General features: G+C 44.5%; 1 protein-coding gene across 10 annotated transcripts in view; it reads left to right on the top strand.

The window, feature by feature from the left end:
- Positions 1–14,416, top strand: part of PER3 (period circadian regulator 3) — a 37,273-nt gene extending 22,857 nt beyond the window's left edge. For 6 of the 10 annotated variants that reach the window (XM_081145450.1, XM_081145448.1, XM_081145449.1 and 3 more), the window contains 8 exons: positions 1,364–1,485; positions 1,734–1,907; positions 2,960–3,187; positions 3,488–4,137; positions 5,434–5,545; positions 9,845–10,028; positions 10,851–11,001; positions 12,026–14,416. In XM_081145450.1, coding sequence (XP_081001576.1) covers positions 1,364–1,485; positions 1,734–1,907; positions 2,960–3,187; positions 3,488–4,137; positions 5,434–5,545; positions 9,845–10,028; positions 10,851–11,001; positions 12,026–12,109 — 1,705 coding nt within the window. In that variant the 3' untranslated portion in view covers positions 12,110–14,416. The remainder of the gene's footprint in view (positions 1–1,363; positions 1,486–1,733; positions 1,908–2,959; positions 3,188–3,487; positions 4,138–5,433; positions 5,546–9,844; positions 10,029–10,850; positions 11,002–12,025) is intronic. The other 4 variants (XM_081145446.1, XM_081145447.1, XR_013999422.1 and 1 more) reach the window with 4 other exon arrangements.
- The last annotated feature ends 9,554 nt before the right edge of the window (positions 14,417–23,970 follow it).

The raw sequence follows: 23,970 nt of genomic DNA, 5'->3' as shown, positions 1-23,970 counted from the left end.
AGGACTGTTCTTTACAAGTGGTGCTGGGAAACTGGGGAAACATGTAGCACAGTGAAATTGGGCCCCTGTCCAACAGCACTCAGAAACATTTGCTCAAAGTGGATCAAAAACTTAAACATAAGACCTGATACCATAAAACTGGAAGAAAACATTGGGAAGAAGCTCACTGATACTGTTCTTGGCAGTGATTTTTTTTTTTAATATGACACCAAAAACAGCATCATCGGATGTTAACAAGGGGAACTACCTCTACCTCCAAAGCTTCTGCACATGCACAGCAAAAGAAACAACAAAATTAAAAGCCTTCAGAATGGGAGAAAATTTTGTAAACCCTCTATCAGATAAGGGAGTTAACATCCAAAAAATATAAGGAAGTGAGTCAACAACAACAAAAGGCAATCTGATTTAAAAATAGGCAAAACTAAATAGACGTATTTCCAAAAAGGACATCAAAGTGGCCAACAAACACATGAAATCATGCTCAGCACCACTAATGGGAATGCAAATCAAAACCACAATAATGAGAGATTATCACACACCTATCAGAGTGGATATCATCAAGAAGATGAGACAGGTGATGGTGAGGATGTGAAAAGGAAACCCTTATACATTGTAGGTAGAAATGTAAATTGGTCCAACCGCTATGGAAAACAATATGGAAGCTCATCAAAAATTAGAAATAAAACTACCATACAGTTTAACTTCTGAGTATATACCCAAAAAAAGCAAAAACAGGATTTTTGACCAGATATATGCACTCGCATGTTTACCACAGCATTATTCATGATAGCCAAGATATGGGAACAACCCAAATGCCCACCAACAGATGGATTTTCAAAAGGTGGTATGTGCACAATGGAATATTATTCAGCCATAAGGAAGGAAGATATCCTCCCACCTGCAACAACATGGCTGGACCTTCAGCACAGTATGCTAAATGGGATAAGTCAAACAAAGTCTAGTGCTGTAGGATAGCACTTATATGTGGGACCTAAAAACATTAACCCTATAAAGAAGAGTAAAATGAGGGTTACCAGGGGATGAGGTGGGGGGTAGTGTGATGGTGTGTAAGGGTTCAGACTCATGACGAGTGGTAAATGAGCCATAGAGATGCAGTGCACAGTATAGTGAGCATACTCAGTAACATCACACTGAGTTATGTCAGGTGATTAATAGCTCTACATCTGCAGTCACATGACATTGTGTAAGTACATTATCTTAAACTTATACAATGTTACATGTCAGATGTACTCAGTAAGTAAAAGAAAGTACAGTGTATCTCAGAAGTGGTGTGAGAAAAGCAAAGAGGGAGATGGCAAAGTTAGGGGTCAGGTAAGAACGGTGACCTCATTGTGTTCTGCAGATACCTGAAGAGCTGCAACCTTCCAGCTTTGAAAAGAAAGTGTATCTCCTATACGAACACGACCTCATCCTCAGAAGAAGACCGACAGAACCCCAGGGCAGATGGTGCCCAAGCCTTGCAAGGTAACAGGAGCTCTTCATAGTTAGATAAAAAGAGTTACTACAAAGCCACCCCTTACTCTCCATTTCTCTTTAGTTTTGTAGCTTTAGTTATTTCATTGTAATCATGAATGGTCCTAGTTTCACAGTCCTCTTTATGGCCCATAGGTTGTTATCTGTCAGTTATAAATGTCTGAAAACTGTTTGGTCTTTGACATAAATTTCCTGTTGGGAATTTTTTTTTTCACTATTAGTCTCTCTTATGTCCCCAGCTGTTTCTCAGATCCCAGCCATGCCTACATCGGAAGTGCCAGCTAATGGACGGTCCACGGACAACGAAGGAGGAGCTCCACGGACCCTGCCCACGGCGGCACTGAGCCCGGGCTCTGACATAAGCCAGTGCAGTTACAGCAGCACCATGGTTCACGTCCCACCACCAGAGCCAGGTACCACGCTCACCTCCGACTCCACACTACATATGCTGCTATGAGAAAACAGTCAGTGATGCCGTGTACTTAGTAATAACTTCTAAATCTTTGGAAGCGTCATGTTTATGTTGGTTACATATGTATATATATTTTGGACTGTGTTTCTTAGTTATGTCGTTTGTGTGAAGCGCTTGGAACACTGGTCGTAGCAGTGAGCCCTCAACCAGAGTTAGCCGTTCATGCAGCAGGGCCACCTGGTTGCTGACCTCGAAAGGTCTCAGACTGTAGTTGTGCCTGGAGAGGTCACGGGTATGGATAGAAATTTCTGTGGTCTGATCACCCCCCTTGTTTATCGGTGTGGTGACTTGGTAGATTACTCCGATGTCTTCTTCCTTCTCACTGCCACCCCCTCCTTTGACTGTTTCATTGCTCATAGCAGTTTGGCGGATGGAGAAGTAGCACAGCTGAGTTAAATCGGGTTTTCGGATTAGCTCTAATTTCTCTCTGCTGGTGCTCCGTGATACATTAATTAACACATTCTAAGCTCTTCCTCTGTCCCACTCCCTGTCCTTAGTCCGTCCTAGAAATTTAACTCCTTTACGCCTCACAGCCACCCTTGAGGTGGAGAGTGTAGTACTGACGGGTGGGCTGCAGCTTGGTGGGAGAAGACCTCGGACAAAACTATTGAGACAGGTTGTATTGCTGGTGAACCAGAGATAGCCTGTTGATTTTTAAACCACAGGATATATTAAAGGTTTAAAAATAAATTCAAAGATAAAAAGAAACATTTTGAAGAGTTCAGGGAGATAGATACAAAAATATTTACAATAAAAGCAAGATTTAAATACCTAAGTCTGCACACTGAGTATCACAACACTGTAAAACACGTGTACAGGTGTACAGAGGGTAAAGGCAGGCGGGAGAAAGTAGGAAGAATTGTGCGCTAGGTTGATGAAGTTTTTAGATTCCAGCTGTTGTACTGTTTGTAAAACTTACTGAAAGATGGTTAATTTGGTGAAAATAAGTAATTGCAATAGTAGCAATTAAAATGAAATGTTCCTTCACCTCAGCAGAGTCGCCTGCAGCCTGTGAGCCGACGCCCGGCACGCAGTGGGCCCCGCTGACCCTGACCGCAGAGCTCAGGCGCTCGGGGCTCACCAGGGCTGTGCTGTCGGCGCACACGCGGAGGGAGGAGCAGCACTACGTGGGCCGGTTCCGGGAACAGATGCTGTCCTCGCCCTACAGCTGCCACCTCCCGCACGAAAGTCCAAGCAGAGCCAGACGCTCACGCACGCAAGGTAGGTAACTTCGCGTTCATTGACCTGCCTCACCCTGGATTTATGAGTCGCCTGTGGGTGCTGGGAGGTGGGGGCGATGGAGTGGGAGGAACTGGCTCAGATGCTGAGATCGGTCTCTGAGCTGCCTGTTGCCTGCCCTCGGTTTAGGTCTGAGCAGCTGACTGAAGGGAGTTTCTTTTACAGCAACTGCTTTCACCCCAGCAGACGCGCTTAGTCCCCCCCCCCCCCCCGCAGTTACCTGCACACGGCAGCCTCCACTTTGGGTCGGTTGCCTTACTGCGCCTCCCTCTCTGTCCTTAGGAGAGGCGACTTCCAGGCAGACCGGCACAGCTGGTGGCAAGAAGGGGAAGCACAAGCGGAAGAAGCTGCTGGAGCCACAGGATGGCCAGTGCGCCGGGAACAAGGACACTTTCTGTCCCCATGTCAGAACTGACGTCCAGAATGTGCAGCCCTGGTGCCCGTCCCCGGCCTCCCCTCTCCATGTCCCCAGCCTGCCGTTCCCGGCTGCAGGGGTGGCTGCCAGCCAGGCCCCTTACCTCGTACCAGCATTCCCCCTGCCCACTGTGACTTCGCCGGGGGCAGAGCATGCAGCCTCAGTGACAGCACCAGACTGTCTGCCCAAGCCACCTTTCCCAGCTGTCCCTTCGCCTTACGTGGACACTTTTCTGACCATTTTGCTGCCTGACTCCCATGTGTATCCTCTGTTGGCACCATCATTCTCTCCATACCTGCTTTTGGGGGCAGCAGGCCCTTCTGAAATAGCACCCTCAATATCAGCAGTGGCTCCAGATGTGGAAGCAGCATTTCCAGTCACTGACCAGAGGAGAGCTGGGGAGAACTGGGAGGCCCAGAGTGAAGGGCACCCGTGCACCAGCTCCAGGAGCAGCTCGCCGCTGCAGCTGGACTTGCTCCAGGAAGACGTGCCCTGGTCCTGCGAGTCTGCAGAGCAGGTGAGGAGTACTGCCCAGATGAGTATGTGAGGGACACCGACTTTCAACACACGACTGAGATTATCAGAATTGAGCATCTTACACTGGGGCTCCGCCCAGAGGGTCTGAACGGGTGACCCATGTTTCCGCTGGGCTGCAGGCTGTGAGCGCTGGTCTCCAGAAACATGCGCCATAATTTAAAAGCGGGAATGAGAATCTGCTGTGTCCTGGTTTCTCAGACACTTTTTGTGTGGTTTTCCCAAAGTGCTTTCAGGTTTTCTATATGAACAAAGGTTTTTCCCCTTTAAATCTATTATCCAAGCATTAGACTAAACATATTCACTGCCTATAAAATGTGTTTTCTTACCTACAACTGAGGTTATGGTCTGGTAAGACAAGAACAAGCCACACTGACAAGACATGAATTTAGCAATTTTACTTTTTTGGGCCTAGTTGTAGTACAGCAGTTGTGTGCGGAGGGGGTAGGAGATAGTCAGTACTCACTAAAGTAGGCAGTTGATAGTTTCACATTTATACATGTCACTTTCAAAAAGGAAGGCTTTTTAGTGTTTCCTTTAACTTTTCACCCCTTTGCCTAAAAAAGACATTCTCAGATTACCAGGTTAGACTGGAACAGGAGCCAAGACAAGTGCCAATTTATAGTTTTCCTCATGCTTCCCTTCAGGATCAAGAAAGTCTGATCCAAATCAAGAAAGTGTGCTGCTTAACAGCCTGATACCAGTGTGCTTGCTGGACCTGAGGCCCAGTGGCGCGCCTCAGTGAGCCAGGCCAGGCCTGTGGAGTGAGATGGGCTCAGATCCCAGCCCCGTCGCTTGTTACTCGGTTCGCTTAGGCAGGTTATTTAACCTTCCTTTGCCTTTGTTTCCTTATTTGAAAAAGATTAATACTTCACAGTATTCTGAGGATTATATAAAGTAATATTTATGGAGTTCTCCCCGCCCCCGTGCAGTGTGAGTTCCAGGATAGCAGGACCTTTGTTCTGTTCACTGTTATATTCCTAGTATTTGGGACACTGTTTAGAACATACAACATGTTCAGTACACCTTTCCTGAATGACAAAAAACACACATCTGCACATCTGTATGGTCTGTGGCATGTAATAGGTACTCAACAATAATATCTTGAAAATTACATACAAAGGAACTTGGGCCCCATTATTGGGGGCAGGCTGAAATGTTTAGCTTCTCAGCTATACCTAGCGTTTTATTCTGTTTAATGTGTGAGGCTGAAGATCTAGATATTTTGTAATATGATGCTTGAGGTGTTAAAGTGTTTTCTTGTGTTCTTACTTTCCAGCAGTGTGTTACAGGCAACAGTGGAAAGAACACCCACCATTTTACTGCCAGTGACCTGTGCATGGTGCCCCTTCCCAAGGAGTCTCCATCTGGGCCTGGCTCTGCAGCATCAGGTAGTGGATCCAGGTGACATGGTCCTCAGGCTCTGCCGCCAGGAGGTCACTGTGTGACGATGGGCTGTTTGGTTTCTGCACTGGTGTGGAAGTCAAGTGTTTTTCCTGTTTTCTTTTTGTAAGCTTTATTGGGGTATAGTTATTTACATACACAAACTACACCAAATTTAGATGTGCAAAACAAGAATTCTGAGAAACACATACATTAGGGTACCGCCACCACAGTCACATGGAACATTTCCATCCCTGGGAAAGTTCCCCTGCGACATTGCAGTCAGCCCCCCCCTTTCTGCATTTGCTCTGCATCACCTGAGGGTTGTTCTTTCTACAAAGCCATGTGAATTGAATGACCCATCAGTCTTTGTGTTGCAGTCTTTGTGTTGGGACTCTTTCAGTGCGCACACTGCTGCTAAGTTTCATCAATTGCCCTTGTCAGTAGCGTGTGCCTCTTATTGATGAGTAGAATTACATTGTATGGGTATCCATTCACCATTGATGGTTATTGGGTTTCCAGTTTAGGACTGTTAATGCTGCGATGAACATCAATTAGTCTGAGTCTTTTTGTGGATATGTGTTCTTTTCTGTCTGGTAGAAACCTAGGAAGGAAATTGCTAGGTCATGTGTATGGTTAACTTTATAAGAAACTGCCAAACTGCTTTCCAAAGTGGCAGTACCATTTTGTATGCCTGTCAGCAACGTGTGAGAGCTCCAATTTGCAACACACCCTGGCCAGCACTGGTATTGTCCGTCATAAATTTTAGCCATTCCAATGGGTCTGTCCGTGATCCATTTTCAGTTAATTTTAACTATGTTGTGAGGTTAGGGTCGATATACTTTCCTTGCATACAGGTATCCAATTGTTCCTGCCCCATTTGTTGAAAAGGTTAATCTTTCCCCCACTGAATTACCGTGGCACCTTTGTCGAAAATAAATTGGTCATATATGTTCAGGTGTGTTTCTGGACTCTGTGTTCTGTTTATCTTTACGGCTAGCTTTAGGGTAATCCCACATTCATTTGATGTGGGATTTCAAGTAATTTCAACTCTGTTCCTCTTTTCAAAATAATTCTGGATATTGTAGGTCCTTTGTCCACATAAATTGTAGAATCAGGTTCTTAGTTTCTACAAAAAAAGCCTGCTGGATTTTGGTTAACATTGTGTTGAGTCTATAGGCCAGTTTCAGAAGAATTATCACCCTAACAGTATTGAGTCTTCTGTTCCATGAGCATGATGTTTCTTTTTTATGTAGGTCTTTAATTTTTCTCAGCAATGTTGTAGTTTTCCATGCACAGATCTTACATGTACATATTTTGCTAAAATTATCTAAGGATTTTGTATATTAGATGACATTTTAAAATTCCAATCTCCAGTTGTTTGTTGTTAGCATATAGAACTTCAACCAGTTTTGTATTTTGAACTTCTGCTGCCTTGTTGGACTAGCCAGGACCCCAGTGCAGTGTTGAGTAGAAGTAGTGAGACAGACGTTACTGCCTTGTTCACAGAGCTGCACCGTGAAGTATGACATCAGATGGGGTTTTCCTTAAATGTTCTTTGTCAGTGAGATTGAGGAAGTTCCTTTTCTACTGTTAATTTCCTGAGGTGTTTTTTTCTGCACCTGTTGAGATAATCATATCGTTTTCCTCCCTTATTTTATTAATATGGTGTATGTCATTAATTAATTCTCAAATCGTTAACCTTGTACTTGGTCATGCTGTTTAATGCTTTTAATATATTGCTCGTTTCTGTATCTAATAGTTTATAAAGGATTATGCACCTGTTATGAGAAGTGTTTTTTTATTGTTTTCTCTTCTTGTAATGTCTTTGGCTGTTTTGGGGTCCGAGTAATGCTGGCTTTAAAAAGAATGAGTTGGGAACTGTTCCCGCCTCTTCTCTTTTCTGGAAGAGTTTGTTTCGAATGGATACTTTATCATCCTTACATGTTTGGTAGAATTTCACCGGTGAAGCCATCTGGGCTGAAGTTTTCTTCTCCCATCTGGGAGAAGGTTTTTAACAGTATATTTAATTTCTTTAATAAATTGGTATCTATTCAGGTTTCTGTTTCTTCTTGAGTGACCTTGGGTAATTTATATTTTTCAAGGATTTTGTCCACTTTAAGTTGTAGAATTTCGTTTCATGAAGCTGTTTATAATATTCCTTTATTCTTTTAATGTCTGTAGAATTTATTGTACTCTTAGTGCTGGTATTAATAATTTTTTCCTGATCTGACTCTGTTTACCAATTGTACTAACTTTTCAGAGAAGCGACTTTTGTTCAACTTTTTTCAATATTTTTGTTTGGTTTTGTATTTTATCTATTTCTGCTCTAATCTTTCTTCTGTTGACTTTGGATTTTATTTACTCTTTTTCTAATTTCTTAAGGTGGAAGCTTAGACCACTGATTAGATACCTTTTGTTCCTGCCAATATAAACATTTAATGCTTTCTGTTTCCCTCTAAGCAGTGCTTTACCTGCATCCCTCAAATCTTGATGTGTAAGTTTTTATTTTCATTAAATCTAAAGTATTTTCTAATTTCCATTGTGTTATCTTCTTTGAGCATAGGTTATTAGAAATGTATTTAATTACATAATATTGGGATTTTTCTAGATATTTCATTGGTTTCTAACTTAATTGCAGTCAGAGCACATTCTTTGTATTTTTTTAATTTACTGAGACTTGTTTAATAGTCCAGAATTTGGTCTCTCTTGGTCATTGTTTCAGGTGCACTTGAACATGTTCTGTAGTTGTTGAGTTGTGTCTCCTATAAATGTAAACTAGGTCAAGTTGGCTGAAAATGTTGGTCCAGCCTTCTACATCCTGATTTTCCATCTACTTGATTTATCAGTAATTAAGACAGGGCTCTTAAAATGTCCAACTATAGTTGTGAATTTGTCTCTTTTTTCTTGCAGTCCAATCAGTGTTTGCCTCATGTATTTTGAAGCTCTTTTATTAGGTGCATACATATTTAAGATTGTTATGTCCTTTTGATGAATTGATCTCTTTATTATGATATGTACCTTGCTTTGAAATCCCCTTTGTCTGATACCAGTGTATCCACTCCAGCTTTATTTTGATGAGTGTTTACATGGCATATCTTTTTTCATCTTCTTACTTTTAACTTGTATGTGTCTTTATATTTATAAAGTTGACTTTTGGTAACCACCATATAGTTGGGTATTGCTTTTTTATCCATATGGCAATCTTTGCCTTCTAATTGGAGTATTTAGACCATTTACATCTAATGTGATTGTCAGTGTGGTCAGGGTGAAATTAAATCTTTCATCTTGCTACTTGTGTGATATCTCACTTCATCTGCTTTCTTCCTTTTTTCTTCCTCCCCTCTTCCTTTTGGGTTAATTGTGTACATTTAACAATTCTGTTTTCTCTCTCTTATTGGCTTTTCAGCTATACTACTTTTTCTTTCTTTCTTTCTTTCTCTTTTTTTCAGTCATTGCTCCAGGATTTGCAAGTGCATCTTTTATTTATCACAGTTTATATTCCAATATGATACTTATTATATCATTTTATGTCTAAGAACCTTAAAACGGAGTACTTCCATTTTCTCCTTTTGTCTTTATGCTATTTTTATCATATATTTTCCTTCTACGTGCATTATAAACCCACAATAAAATTGTTACTGTTTTTGCTTTATTTATTTTTTTAAATATATCTTTATTGATTTCCGAGAGAGGAAAGGAGAGGGAGAGAGAGAGATAGGAACATCAGTGATGAGAGAGTCATTGATCGTCTGCCAGCCGCAGCCTGGGCATGTACCCTGACTGGGAATCGAACCCCGATAGCCTGGATCCTAGATCGACGTTCAACCCCTGAGCCACGCCCGGCCAGGCCACATCTGTGGTTTTGATAAGAACGGAACTGATCATTGGCTTTATCAGAGTGGACATTCTGATAGGAAAAGTCAGAGGGAAAAGAAATCTAGGGTGTCGCAAAGAGTGCTAGTGGACGGTGGCCTTTGGGCTCCAAGCTGGATGGTGAAGGCACCGTTCCAGACTTGCAGGTGAACAGCAAAGAGCCAAGTGAGAAAGCGAAGCTGAGGCGTTAGTGATGCAGGAGGTGGAGCTGAGGCAGCAGTTGCGGGTGGGCGGCTATGAGCATGAGCGTAGCTTGGGGCGGGGAGCAAGGTCTTGGGAAGGTCCAGCAGCTGCAGGGCTTGTCCAGATGGTGGCTGCTCCGAGTGGAGAAGATCGGGTCGCGGTGGAAGTCTTTGAAGAGTGAGGGCCAGTTTGGCAAGTTGGTCCCTGACAGGCATCTTCTGATTTGTTACTGTGTTGATTCTCGATAGGAAGCAGTGATAGCAGCATGTATTTCACTAGTAGTGATTGCTCTTCTGAAATCACCCATGATGGGCAGCAGCCTCGGGATGTGCAGGAAAAAGAGGCATTTCCCAGTTCCGCCGAAGAGCCCATCTGGAGAATGATAAAGCAGACGCCCGAGTGCATTCTCATGACGTATCAGGTGCCAGAGAGGTAGGAAAGCACCCTGGAGGACCTGCTTTTATACGAGTTTCTTAGTGGTTTCTTAAGTCTGTTTGTGAAACAAAGTGATTTTTTTTTTTAATCCTCACCTGAGGATATTTTTTCCATTACTTTTCAGAGAGAGTGAGGAGAGAGAGAGAAACATCGATGTGAGAGAAACACATGGATTGGTTGCCTCCCGCACATCCTCCGACAGGGGCCAGGGATCGAGCCTGCAACCAATGTAAGTGCCCTTGGCTGGAATCAAACCCAGGACCTTCAGTCCACGGGCCGGCACTCTCACCACTGAGCCAAACTGGCCAGGGCGGTACAAAGAGATTTTTAAATGTTTTTATGCATACCCTTAGGGAACTGTATTTTCAAATTCATTCATTCATTTGAAGTCAAATGACAAATGATTTCTTGAAGCAGTGGTCACAGTGGGAGTGCCACACGTGTGCAGATCCAGACTAGACAAATGCCATCGTGACACAGGAGGGCAAAAGAAAAGGCTGCTTCCCAAGGTGGCACATAAGTAAAGGGGCTTTTCTTTTTAGACTGGATTTTTTTCCACTGTGAAAGCAGGAGAATTAAGGGAAACGTGTTTCTTCTACATGCCTCGTTAGAGCACTATGCAGATGTCCTGCACCAAGAAAGAGGCTTGGCTCTTCTAGCTGGACAGAGAAATGATTCAGTTATGTTTAATGTGTGCATCATGTATTAAAAGAGATAGAAATAACATTACAAAACAAGAATTGCTGCTCTTAGGTAACATGATAAGAACCCTGGGCCTTGCTCAGGACTGTTAAGGTTTTGTTTGTCGTTTATTTTCAGGGTTAAAGAAATTGTACTGAAAGAAGACCTAGAAAAGCTGGAATGCATGAGGTGGCAGCAGCCACAGTTTTCTCCTGGACAGAGGGAGGAGCTGGCCAAGGAGCATTCTTGGATTCAGAGCCAGACCCTCCCTCAAGAAATAGACATCCAAGTAAGCACAGTGGTAGCGGCTGTCACAGGTCGAGTTTCCCGGGCCAGGTAGCGTTCTAGGCACTTGATAAGCATCGCACGATCCCACTGAAAATTTTCATCCTCACGATGACTTGTGTGGTAAACGTTATCATTCCTGCTTTAGCAATAAACAACAAAGTGAGGCACACAGATATTAAAATAACTTGTATAAGGTTATAGAGTTCATCGGATTTTAAATACAGGTCTTTTTGACTGCAAACGGTTTTTTCCTTCCACTAGTTGGAATATTATGGGCAATAAGGAGTAAAGACACCTGCTCTGGTATGTGATTGACTAGGGCAGGGAGTGTAAGAGATTTGCATTTCAAATATGCATGCGTGTTTGACAAGAGTTCAGACCCAAGATGTAAGATTCGCACCAGAGGTAGTATACCCAGCAGGAGTTTCCATGGGACCCAGGCGGTCTTTTTGCTCTTATGAGATCTTCACAGTGAGATCATACCTGAGCAGCCTGAACAGGGAAGCCCTCAATTACTGGTGGCCCCAGGGGCTGGTTCTGTAGTGATGGTTGTGACAGTTGTGGGGGGGGATGTGCAAAGACAAAACTTATAACGAGAGTAAAGGTAGGTGTCCAGAAAGTGTACAGTAAGGCTTATGGATTAAACAAGTCATAGGAATCTTCCCCACCCCATTTCTAAAGAAAGGAAAACAAGCCTGTCATTCAAGGGTGGCTAGATACGGCCTCATCAAAGCACAAGAGCTGGGCTGGTTACTATAAGTGTCTTTACTTTTTAAATATTGTTTTTCTTGTTTTTGAGTAGAAGGGTATATGAAGAATGAGCCCCAAACAATTTAAACAAAACTTTAAAAAAGTTGCTGTCATTTACCTTCTAATATAATAAGGAATGAGCCTTAATAGGTATTCTTAGATATGAATGGGTAGGGAAACTAGACATAGATTGCTTGGCCAGCATTTTGCTGATTTTAAAACTGTTCAGATGACATTACCTCAAATAACCTGCCTACTCTCGTTCTTTCTTGGAGGGCTGTGTCACTTGCAAAAACAAAGATTCAGTTGGTGATGCAGTAGGAGCCTGTGGTCAGGACCCAGCAGAAGACAGCAGTTGAGTGACTGTGGAGGTGCCCAGCACACCCTCCCCGGACATCTCTGAACTCCCCTGACTCTTAAATGACCACGAAGTTATCATTAAATGTTATCTTCTTGGCTTTTTAATAGACATCATTTTTCTGAAACAGACTTTGTATATAGAATCTTTTCCTTCTCCCTGTTCCTGATGTATCACAACTGTTAGTAGGCTTTTTTTCTGGTTTCACTGTCTTTGAAAGAGATTGGATAGTCTGGAAAAAGGTATGTGTACAGCAAAATAAATGATAATAGAAATATAGCTGCAAAGAGCCCCAGTCCGACCTTAGCCTCACTACTTTTGCCCTGCTGTTACATAAATCATTCCCCCGGTCAGAGTATGACAGGAAGCCCTGCCTTGCACTTTCCTAGTGGTTTCCAGAAACTTAGTGTTCAGTCTGCACAGGTGATGCCTCCCCCCAAAGTTAGCATCGGACACCCCCGTGTGCTCACAGCACACAAGCCAGTCGGTGTTTGCTGATGTTGGCACGTGCTGCCCAGCTCTGAGGGGCATCTCCACTTCCTCCTTACAGAGCCTTCCTCTCGGGAGCCTCATCTTCAAAACCTCTCCGCTAATGATGAGCTTATGGGGGGAAGGTTGAAATTAGCTTTTACATGTGTCATTTTAAAACAAAAGAGCTTCTAACTCAACCAGTGGTATTTCCTTTTTAATGCTTTTTGTTTTTAAAATGATGATCGTAAATAGTTTTGTAAAAATTAATCTTGGCCTTATATGTGTCTGTGTTTAAACCAAAACTAACAGTTAAGTCTTTCTTTCCAACTAATTTACACCAAAAAGGCCTGCACCCCTACCAGAGGTCTGGTGGGCACTGCCTTTTGTTTGCCCTTAAACAGGAGGGGCCTCAGTGAGAGGGTCTGGGGAGCTCGGACGGGGCGGGAGCAGACCCGCGGTAACTGAGCTGCGCAGGCTGCGCTGTGTCCCTTAGAGTGACTGGGCCGAGACCTTGACGAGTCCTCTCAGACTTGGAGCCACGTGTGCGGTTCACTCCCATGCAGGTCAGAAAAGGGAAATAGAAGCAAATGGAGGTTACAGAGACCTTTCATCTTCACAAACTAGCGTCTTTCTCTTTTTTGTTGTGTTTTGTGTGTGCGCTTTATTTTGCTTCAGGAACACACTTCCTCCTCCGAGCTTTCTAGCTTTTCATGGCGTGCGTCCTGACAATGGTTAGGACAGCCGGCCTCTTTGTCCGTGGGGACCGCTGGACCTGATTCTCAATCCCCGCAGCTTAGATTTTCTTTCGAAAGTGGTAGTTTCCTGGAAGGGAATTCTGTCTTAAGGTGTCAGAACCTTTCTCAGATGCTACCTATGACATTTCTAGGAATTTTTTTAATATTAAACAGCTCCGTGTTTTATAAAAAGAGAACTCTGATGTTCTACTCCATCTTATTGTTAAATGATTTCGGAAGCCCTCATTGCATTGGTCAGGTTGTGTGGTACTTTTTTATTTTTGCCTTCAGTGAAGAGTATCAATTTTTAAAAAATCATCCTGGATATTGTCCATCAGTACAATCATTGTAACCTTCTGTCGCGATAAAATTTTTAATTTGAGCAAATCAGAAATGACGTGAAGCTGTCAGAGGATCACTCTGCACTTGTGTATGTAATGTATATTTATACTTTAAACCTCATGTTCTCTAATAACACATGCCCTTTTCCGTTCCTTCTGGGTACTGGTTGTATCTAAACTGGCTTGCTGCTTTGCCTTAGTACACGTTTTACCAAGTGCACACTATTCTGGGCTTGATTTGAAACTGGTGCTCATTGTAGGCAGATTCCTCCAAGCATTTATATTCCCAGATTTTGACATGTAGATTAGTTGGTGTATTTAGAGACTGTGCTGCAAAGCTCCTGCTGCTGAGGCGGGAGAGGGGTCAGCAGTGACAGCCACTGCCCCCCACGGGGGCTCCACCCAGCTCTGCCCTTTGTCATTCAAGTTTATAACTTTTTGTATTAATGACTATAGAAGTTGGTAATAAAACAATGTATATTATAGGTTTCAATGTTTACGTAAATGTTGGTCAAAAGGCTGTATTTTCTTAGGTAAGAGGTCAGGATTTATGAAAAACAAAATGCTGTATGAATGAAATCATTTTGTAATTAAGTGAAATTTCATTATGATTCACAAAGTAAACTTAATCCAAATGAAATCTTGTTTCAGCTGAATTTATAATTAGCTATGTGAACTCGCTTGTTTTTAATAGTCATTAATATTTTAATTGGATATGTTTTTTAAGTAAAAACAATAAACTGTGTACATGTAAAACTTGGGAAATTTCCTTGCACTGTCATCAGACCTTCGCCCTGAGTACGCGCTTTCCGTTGGGAGCGTGACTGGGAGCTGAGCGCGCCCGGACTGACTGGCTTTCTCAGCGGCACTGTGCGTGGCAGGGGCAGGCGTTCCCAAAGCCATTGCCGCTGAGTCCACACCTCAGCACTGAGCATGTGTACATATTGTTAACACCAGTGTCAATGCCGAATTTATAAAAATCAGTTATCAAAACTGTTCTTCAGGATTCTCTAGTGGACCTGTATTTCCCCACGTCTGCGTCACTGGTGGCAGCAAGCCTCAAATTAAAACTGGAAACAAGCCTGAAACCAACAGTGGTACTTCTCGGTATCACCAGTACCAAGAGGGACAAACAGCTGCGTGTTTGCAGAGTGTGCTGGCAGCTTCCCTGAAGTGGCCGCCGGGTGGGCGCAGTGTGCGGGCCGGGCTGGGGACCGGACCACAGTGACGGCACACCGCCAGGCGCCGGGCTTTAGGGTTACGAGCGGCACTCCCACCTCCACTCCCTCGGATCGGGAGTGTGAAACCTTTCCCGGTTCAACGCCCTGCTCCGAGTTAGAACTGGCTCCGTTTCCCCGGAGAGGCCCCGCGTTCCCCAGGCGCCACGGCCCGCTGCGGGTCCAGAGCGTCTTCTATGGGCTTGCTCCTGGTGTCTTCAGGACAGAGGAGATGCGTCACCTGTGCTCTGCAGGAGAGCTTTGATGTTTGTTGACATAATCGCTGCCAGTTACATGTGGCAGTTCCGTGCGGATCTGACGCTTTTTTCCTCCAGAGTGGCAGTGGTGTGAGTGGCAGAGCTCTGTGGGGACGCTCGGGTTTTAGTAAGTTCTGTGCTGGAAGCGACACAGCTCTCGGGAGCCCACAGTGTGTGTCCTAGACACATGTGAGCTACACTGACAATAGCTGTAGTGACGGATAAAGGTAGTATGGACGCACCAGGGCATTTCTTACACTGCACAATCTTTTTATTTTTTAATATGTTTTTATTGATCTCAGAGGAAGGGGGGGAGAGAAAAACATTAGTGACGAGAATCATTGATCGGCTGCCTCCTGCCCGCCCCCGACGGGATCGAGCCTGCACCCTGGGCATGTGCCCTGACCGGGAATCAAATGATGTGGTTCATGGGTGGACGCTCGACCACTGAGCCACGCCTGCCGGGCTGCACCCCACAATCTTAAATCCCACCCCAGCTTCCTACCCTCTGAGAAACGTTGTGAAGGTACTTTTCTGAGTTCCCAGGAGCTGAGATCAGACATGGTTCAGTGTCGAGAAATTCGACTTTCTACACGTTCAGCACTTGGTTCAGGCGAGGGAAGGGGGCCACAGCATGTGACACCCCCCCCATGAGGCACGGGAATTCGGACTTCCCAGCCCGTTAGGCATCCTTCACTTCAGAGATTTTTCCAAGTGAAGATAACATTTTTTAAAGTAATAACTTATGTTGTCATTTTTAAGGGCTGAGAGGACGTCGTAGCCAAGATGATGTAGTTTACTTAAATGATTTGCCGTTTAACTAAATTTTACTCCTATGATTTTTTCTTAGTTCATTTATTGGCTTTACTTTTAAATTTTCAGAGAATTAAAAAAATAAAGTGGTGGAAAGAACTATAGGTTTTAGAATATGTTTATAAGTAAAACATGACCACTGATGATATTTGCAAAACATAGTGGATTTATTTTCTGGATGATAATGTAGTTTGCCTCGCTTTTCTTCCCGACCGTTTTCGATCAAGCGCTCTCGTTTCTGATTTTCTAAGAGGGCTGTTTTGAGTTGACTAGCAGGTGTCCCTCTCACTTCAGACGCAGTATTTCCAGAAGCACTCAGAGGGTTGCCCACGTTTCTCATGTTCCCTGATTCTGGCCAAAAGACGGTTCAGTAAGAGGCTGGGATCTTGCCCAGAGAAAGCCTGAAACAAAGAAAAACAGATGGATTATCAGTGGGTTCAGAGTCCTCCATGAAAGGAACATGAGTCCAGACGTCAGACCTTCCCCTTGTCCTCTGGGATTTAACTGCAGTAGGAGCCCAGCGGACGGGCCTGAGGGGTCCCTCGCCCAACCCGGGGTCCGCCCGCTCTGTTTAGCCCTGTGATTGCCGAGAATCTCCGTGCACCCCCATCGGCCTATTTCTATTTAAATAACCTGTCAGTAACAACGTGTGGACCTTTATTATCTCCTGTGTAAAACAAGTATTTTATTTGTCTTGAAATTAACTTCTTAGAGCCCTGGGTTTGGGGATTTTTCATTCTAGAATTTCATGAGCAAACCTTGGCCATTACCCGTATGATTTTAGAGTCTTTAACCATAACCCTCCTGTTGAGAAGGTTATAAACATCTGAGTGATGACTTCTAGTTGGTCGCGTAGAAGCCACGCCACCCCCTTCTGGGGGGTTCCCCGAGGCGGGGCCTCCGGTGGTGTGTGCCATCCCCAGGACTGAGTGTTCCCAGAGTTTCTTTTTACAAGGATGTTAGTGGTCAGCGTGTTGGGGAAATGCTTGGTTAAGGTGAAATGAGCGCGTCTCGTGACCCCCGGGCGCCGATGTGCTCAGGTGCGCAGAGCCGCCAGGACGGGCGCGGGGCTGGACCGGTGCTGGGCACTGGAGGCTGGCTCGGGGGACCGGCGTCCCCAGAAAGGCCTTTAGGAAACACTAATTTGGGGGGGTGGTGATCAAATTCAGATCTTTCTTTTACGTTCAAGGTCCTCCAGTTGTGCCTCATTTCTGACCATTCGCTGTCACCCATCGTCCCTGTCACAGTCTGCCCGCTGCAGCCGAGGCGCCTTCCTGTTTTCTCCCGCGCGTCCCCCAGCTCCGCGCTCCGAGCGCGCTCTTCCTGAGACGCGGCGCCGCAGTGCCTTTCAAACCTCAGCTTGACACAGCCCCTGGGGATCCCGGTAAGCTGCAGATTTGGATCCCTTGGGTGCTGCGGGGGGGGGAGGGGTCTGGGAGTCAGCGTTTCTCACCGGAGCAGCTGGCCCTCGGGCCACTCGTGGAGGTACTGAAGGAGAGCACAGCGGGTGACAAACGAGCAGGGACCTTATCTACCGTTTATAATAATTTATCCAGAAAAGGCTGGGTAAGTTCTTCACATCTTCTGTGAATCAAAATGTGGAAAAATCAGTGCTTTGAAATAACAACGACCAGCGGGTCGGTTGCGTTAAGGTGTGATTTCTAGCAGGAGCGCTCGTCTAGTTCATGAATTTAGGATCCTCTAAAGTCAAGGTGTAGAATGTTCACCTTTCTGACCCTCCTCATAGTCACTCACCCTTCTCGCAGTTCCTCTTGGGTTAAACGTGTTGGTACCGGGATCTGAAAAACAGTATTTTGAAGCCATTCATCATGAGATCTGTTGTTTCCATTTTATGCTCGTTTTATTGAAAACACAGAATATTACTAAGTCGTGTCTCGTCCTGGCCTGCCTTTCTTCACGCGGCAGCGATACTTACGCAAAGGCAGGTAAGCAGGCTCGCTTGTCCTTACTTACCGACAGGATTCATGGAGGGCACTGCACTTGCCTCAACAACGTACCAGTTCAGTAGCTCATCAAAAATATTTTATAAGAAACTCCTTTCTATTAAACAACATCTAGTAAAAGTCCCCATTTGTTCCCAGAATGTCCCGGGCATTTGTAGCAATGCTTGGAGAAATACAGTCATGGGGAAAATACAGGCACACCTTGTGTTACTGAGCATTTCACAGACCTTGCATTTTTTACAAATTGAAGGTTTATGGCAACCCTGCCTTGAGCAACTCTATCGATCGGCATTATTTTTCCAACAGCAGTTGCTCACGTCATGACTCTGTCACATTTTGGTCATTCTCCCAGTGTTTCAGAGGTTTTCATTATTGTTATATTATGGTGATCTGTGATTGGTGACGTCCAGTGTTGTTATTGAAATTGTTTTGGGCGCCACAAACCACACGCATATAAGATGGTGAATTAAATGTATGCGTTATGACAGCTCCACCAACCAGCCAGCCATTCCCTTGTTTTTTTCCCTCTTCTCGGACCTCCTTCTTCCCTGAGACACAACAATATTGAAATTGCACCAATTTATAACCCTACAGTGGCCTCTTAAGTATTCAAGTGAAAGGAAGACTCATGCATCTCTCACTTTAAACCAAAAGCTAGAAACAAGCTTAAGTGAAGAAGGCATGCTGATAGCAGAGACAAGCCAAAAACTAGGCCTCTTGAGCCATTTAGCAAAGTTGTGAATGCAAAGGGCAAGCTCTTGAAGGAAATTAAAGTGCTACTCCAGTGAACACATGGATGATAAGAATTGAAACAACCTTATTGGCTGATATGGAGAAAGCTTTAGTCGTCTGGATAGAAGATCACACCAGCCACAACATCCCCTTAAGCCAAAACCTAATCCAGAGCAAGCTCCTAGCTTTCTTCAGTTCTGTTGAGGCTGTCAGGGGAGCAAGCTGCAGAAGAAAAGTTTGAAGCTGGCTGAGGTTGGCTCATGTGGTTTAAGGAGGGAAACCGTCTCCATAACATCAAAGTACAAGGTGAAGCAGCAGGTGCTGATGTAGAAGCTGCAGCAAGTTACCCAGAAGATCTAGCTAAGATGATTCATGAAAGTGGCTACACTAAATAACAAGTTTTCAATGCAGATGCAACAGCCTCATATCAGATGACACCACCTAAGACTTTCATAGCTAGAGAGGAGAAGTCAATGTTTGGCTTCAGAGGACAGGCTGACTCTCTTGTGAGGAACTAATGCAGCTGGTGGCTTGTTGAAGCCAGTGCTCATTTACCATACGAAAGTCCTAGGGTTCTTAAGAATATGCTCCATCTATTCTGCCCTTGCTCTATAAATGGACAACAAAGCCTGGATGACAGCACATCTGTTTGCAACACAGTTGACTGAATAGTTTAAGCCCACTGTAGAGACTAACTGCTGAGAAAAAAAATTCCTTTCAAAATATTACTGCTCATTGACAGTGCATCCGTTCACTCCAGAGCTCTGATGGAGATGGACAATGAGATTTATGTTGTTTTCATGCCTGCTAACAACATCTATTCTGCAGTCCATGGATCAACGAGTCATTTCAACTTTCAAGTCCCATTATTTAAGAAATGCATTTTGTAAGGCTGTAGTTGCCATAGTGATTCCTCTGGTGGATCTGGGCAAAGTCAGTAGAAAACCTTCTGGACAGGATTCCCCATTCTAGACACCATTAGAACATTTGTGATTCATGGGAAGAGGTCAGAATATCGACAGCAGGAGTTTGAAGTTGATTACAGTGCTCATGGATGACTTTCAGGGGTTCAAGACTTCAGTGGAGGAAGTAACTGCAGGTGTGGTGGAAACAGCAAGAGAGCCAGAATTAGAACTGGATTTGGAAGATGTGACTGAATTGCTGCAATTTTATATAAAACTTTAGCATAGGAGAAGTTGCTTCTTATGGATAAGCAAAGAAAGTGGTTCCTTGAGATGGACTCTATTCCTGGCGAAGATGCGGTGAAGATTATTGAAGTGACAACAGGATTTAGAATATGACATAAACTGAGTTGATAAAACAGTGGCAGGGTTTGAGAGACTTACTCCAATTTTAGAGAAGTTCTGCTGTGGATAAAATGCTGTCCAACAGCATCACATGCTACAGAGGAATCGTTCGTGAAAGGAAGAGTCAATTGATAGAGCAAATTTCATTGTCTTTTTTTAAGAAATTGGCACAGCCACCTCAACCTTCAGCCACCACCACTCTGATCAGTCAGCAGCCATCAATATCTAGGCAAGACTCAACACTAGCCAAAGGATTTCAACTCACTGGAGGCTCAGATGCTGGTCAGTGTTTTTTAGTTAAGGTTTGTATATTGGGTTTTTTTAGACATAATGTTATTGCACACCTAATGGAATACAGTCTTGTGTAAACATAACTTTTATATGCACTGGGAAACCAAGGAGTTCCTTTTATTGCGTGACTGCTGGATTGCGGTATTTATTCTGTTGCGCGGGTCTGGAGCCGAACCCACAGCATCTCAGCGGTGCACCTGCAGCAAGAGCTGACGCTTTTCTGATTACTCTGAGTGAGGCTGTGCTGAACATTTCCTTGCATTTTCTCACTGATTCTTCCCCATAACCCTGTGAGGTGGGTGTTTTTATCACTCCTGTTTACTGATTAAGAAACTGAGGCACAAAAAAAATTAACTAATTTGTTTAAGATTTTAGTACATGGGAAACCAGCTTTTAAAACTGCACTTATTAGAAACTGGCATAATACCCTCCTGCCCTCCAAAATAAAAATCTGTACAGAAAGCGAGTACCCCGGGGTGCCAGGTAGACCACGGCGCTTGCGAGGAATCGAGGCGAAAAGAGAAGATTGCAGGAGGCTTTATGCCGGGAAGGGAGAGTGTCGGGTAATTAATTTACTTATTTACACAGCTCATCTTTATGTTCCAAAATAGAGCTTTACCTCATCTGAGAGAACAGAGAGGCGAGTCGGTAGCCATAGAACCAGACAACCTACAACCACCGGGATCCCTTACCTGCTTCCCTGAGACCATCCGCCGCCTGCACGCCTGACACCGCCCGCAGCCCGCGCAGAAGGGACGCTCGGTCCAGCTCGTCCCTCGTTGACCTCCCGCCTCCATCAGCTGCTGCAGAGTGACAATGGGAATTAGCCACACAGCTCACTCTCCAGTCCCTTCCTTCCGTTCCCTGTTGTCTTTGGGGTGGGGGTACCAAGGACAGGGAGATGGTACTGGAAGAACTTGCGATGCTACGTCGACAACTGGTCGTTGGTGGTATTTTAACAGAAGCGGAAATGCTCCAGTGCAGTTTGCAAGCCAGCAGGACAGCCAACCAAGAGGAATGGGCCTGATCCTGACTCTGCCGCCCTGTGACCCGACGAGCGGAGCCAGGGATCACTTAGAAACGTTTCCTCTAAAAAGTGACTCTTCCTCGTTTCCGTCAATCTGCTGCCCCTCGCTTTTGGAGACTTGGGTGGTGCAACGGGAAAGGAAAGGGAAGGACTGGTTTTCTGAAAGGCAAGGTCACATTCTCTCTGTTAAGCAGGTAAGACATCGTCTCATCTCTCGGGCCTTCAGGAGTTAGATGCAGTTGTTATTAGACAAGAGTCAGCTTTAAAAAGCTCTTGAAAGAACTTGGTAGTAACATTTGCAATGTGAAGTTTGGTCAACTGAAGGCACATGAGATGAATGGCACGTGGGATGCGCACAGAAAGTGCGGGTAAGGCGCAGGGAAGTGCGTGTCGGTGTGGAGACGTGGCCCGGGGTAGCTCGCGTGGCCAGGTGCTGCCACGTCGAGATTAGAGGCGCTCGGAGTCAGACAATACCGGGGTGCTCAAGGCTCACACACACTCAGCTGCAGCCTTCACTGGAAGACAGTGAACACACCATTATAAAGGCACCTGAGCAATTCAGCATTTCTGAAGAATGTTAATGAAAATCTATGAAATTTGGCCACGTATAAGTGTTTATATCGTCAAGGATGATTTATGGAGAATTAAATGAGAAAAAATTCAGGCAAGAACTCTAAGGTAAGGTGCCATCTGTTTGGAATTTGAGATACTATACTCATTTCATTGAAGTTGTTTTTATTTTTTTTAAATAATTTTTTATTTCATCTAAGTTTTTAAAAATCATAACAACATGCAAATTTTTGAAGATGACAGTAATATCTGAATATTTATTCTTGATTTCATCCTGTGTTTTTCACTGGTCTTTTTGAAATAGCAGGGATTCAATAAAGTTAATGATTATTTTGGCCAATAAGATGACTGCCATTTATGAGCCAACGACTCCAGAACTCGATTAACCGTGCAGAGGTGGCTAACAGTGCTCGACAGTTATCAGAAAACTACTTGGGAGAAACTTTAGAGACTAGAAATTATAAAATGAGTGGCTTAAGAGAGCTTTTTTTTTCTTTATGTAAAGAAAAATATCTAAAAGAACCCAAAAGTAAAGACAAGATAAAACCCAGTTAAAATGTTTATGGAACCTACTACCTAAGCATCAGTCAACTTTTTCATTTCTTAAGCTAAAGAGGTAAGAGCAAAATATCTATTTGCTTGACTGATACATTTTTTAAAAAACTCAACTTCGACTTGAACTGAATGCAACATACACCAACAGGAAAAGATAAATATACTCGGAGATCCGCGCACCCCAGCTCCGGCTGGTCACTTCTAAAATCTCAGTACACACTTTGGTTCCATGTAGCAGAGATCAGATGATTACTTTTTAACTTAAAATAATCAGTCTACAACAGGAACAACCAAATTCTACATCCAACCAAGCCATTTAAAATAAAAACGAAAATAATGTTTGAAATCTACTACAATTTTTGAAATTGAAAAACTGACCCAAACCAAAAACTCGAATCATAGTAGTGACATGAAACGAGCAATTCCACCCCCTTCTTTCTACTCTTGCGTTTGGGCGGCGGGGAGGGGGGTACTGTATCCATCACTGAATCTGAAACGAGCTGTAAGGATCCTCGAATATTCTTGTCCTAGCTGGGACTATCCCATTGTCACCTCCCGCGCTGCACTCAAGAGCCTGGCGTGAAGGCTCTTTCACGACGAAAATAAGGGCAGAAGGTCGCTCTTACCTGGGAGCCGCAGGGGCTCGTCCGCGCCGCCCAGGCCGGGCAGGGAGAGGACGGGGCTCAGGCATCCGAGGAAGAGCAGGCAGCCGGCCGCCAGCTTGTACATGGCTCGCAGCCGTGTCCGGACGTCCAGTCTGCTGCTGCTCCTTCTGTGATCAGACACTATATATACCATCCTGTGACCTCACACCATCCCCTCCAAGAAAAAAATCGAATCAATCGATTGGCTGTGGAAGCCAAAAGGCAATCACTTTGCGCTGATGTAATTTTTCAAGGTAACAACTCACAGGCAATAAATTCACTGTCTTGCTGCCTAGTGTACAAAGTAGGTTTTATATAAAGAACAGTTAAGTTTATAAATCTGGCAGGAGGAGTGAGCTAGAGCCATAAATCATGAGTTAAAAGAAAGGGTCGGGCGGAGCTGAGCGGCCGAGCCAAGACGTGGATCGATGAGTCCCGGCACAAGAGACGCAGAGTGTGTCACGAAATGGGCCGCTTTCCTTCTTCTAAATCCTTCGTGAGCGAGTAGGTGGGTGTCATGCTGAGTTCGGGGCTGGCATGCCGCAGAATGACAGTGTGAGGATTAATACAGTTATTTAAAGTGGTGAAGATCCGTTAAAACGCACAGCGAACGTTCAGGCTCAGGCAGGTTTTGTTCGCGCACGTGGCCTCGGGGAGAACTACAAGTACGCGGGTCTTCGGAGAAGGGCAGTGACGTCCCTTAAAGTTGGATACTGCTCGCCAAGGAGGCCTAAAGAACAAGCCTGAAGACCTCGCTGCTCTATTTCTAGAGTCTCACTGCTGTGCACCACCGCCCGGCCTGGTGCAAGCCCAGATTCGGGCAGCAGCCTCCTCCTGAATGGCCTCCAGGCTGCCTTCTGCCCCACCAGCCTCGACTCCACACAGCACACACGTGCTCTCAGTATGCGACTCAGGTCATATCAGTGCTTTGCTCAAAAC

The sequence above is a fragment of the Miniopterus schreibersii genome (genome assembly GCF_964146895.1).
Source record: "Miniopterus schreibersii genome assembly, chromosome: 8".
NCBI classification, from domain to species: Eukaryota; Metazoa; Chordata; class Mammalia; order Chiroptera; family Miniopteridae; genus Miniopterus; species Miniopterus schreibersii.
The sequence above is the reverse complement of the archived record's forward strand: the minus strand, read 5'-3'. Positions and strand labels throughout refer to the sequence as shown.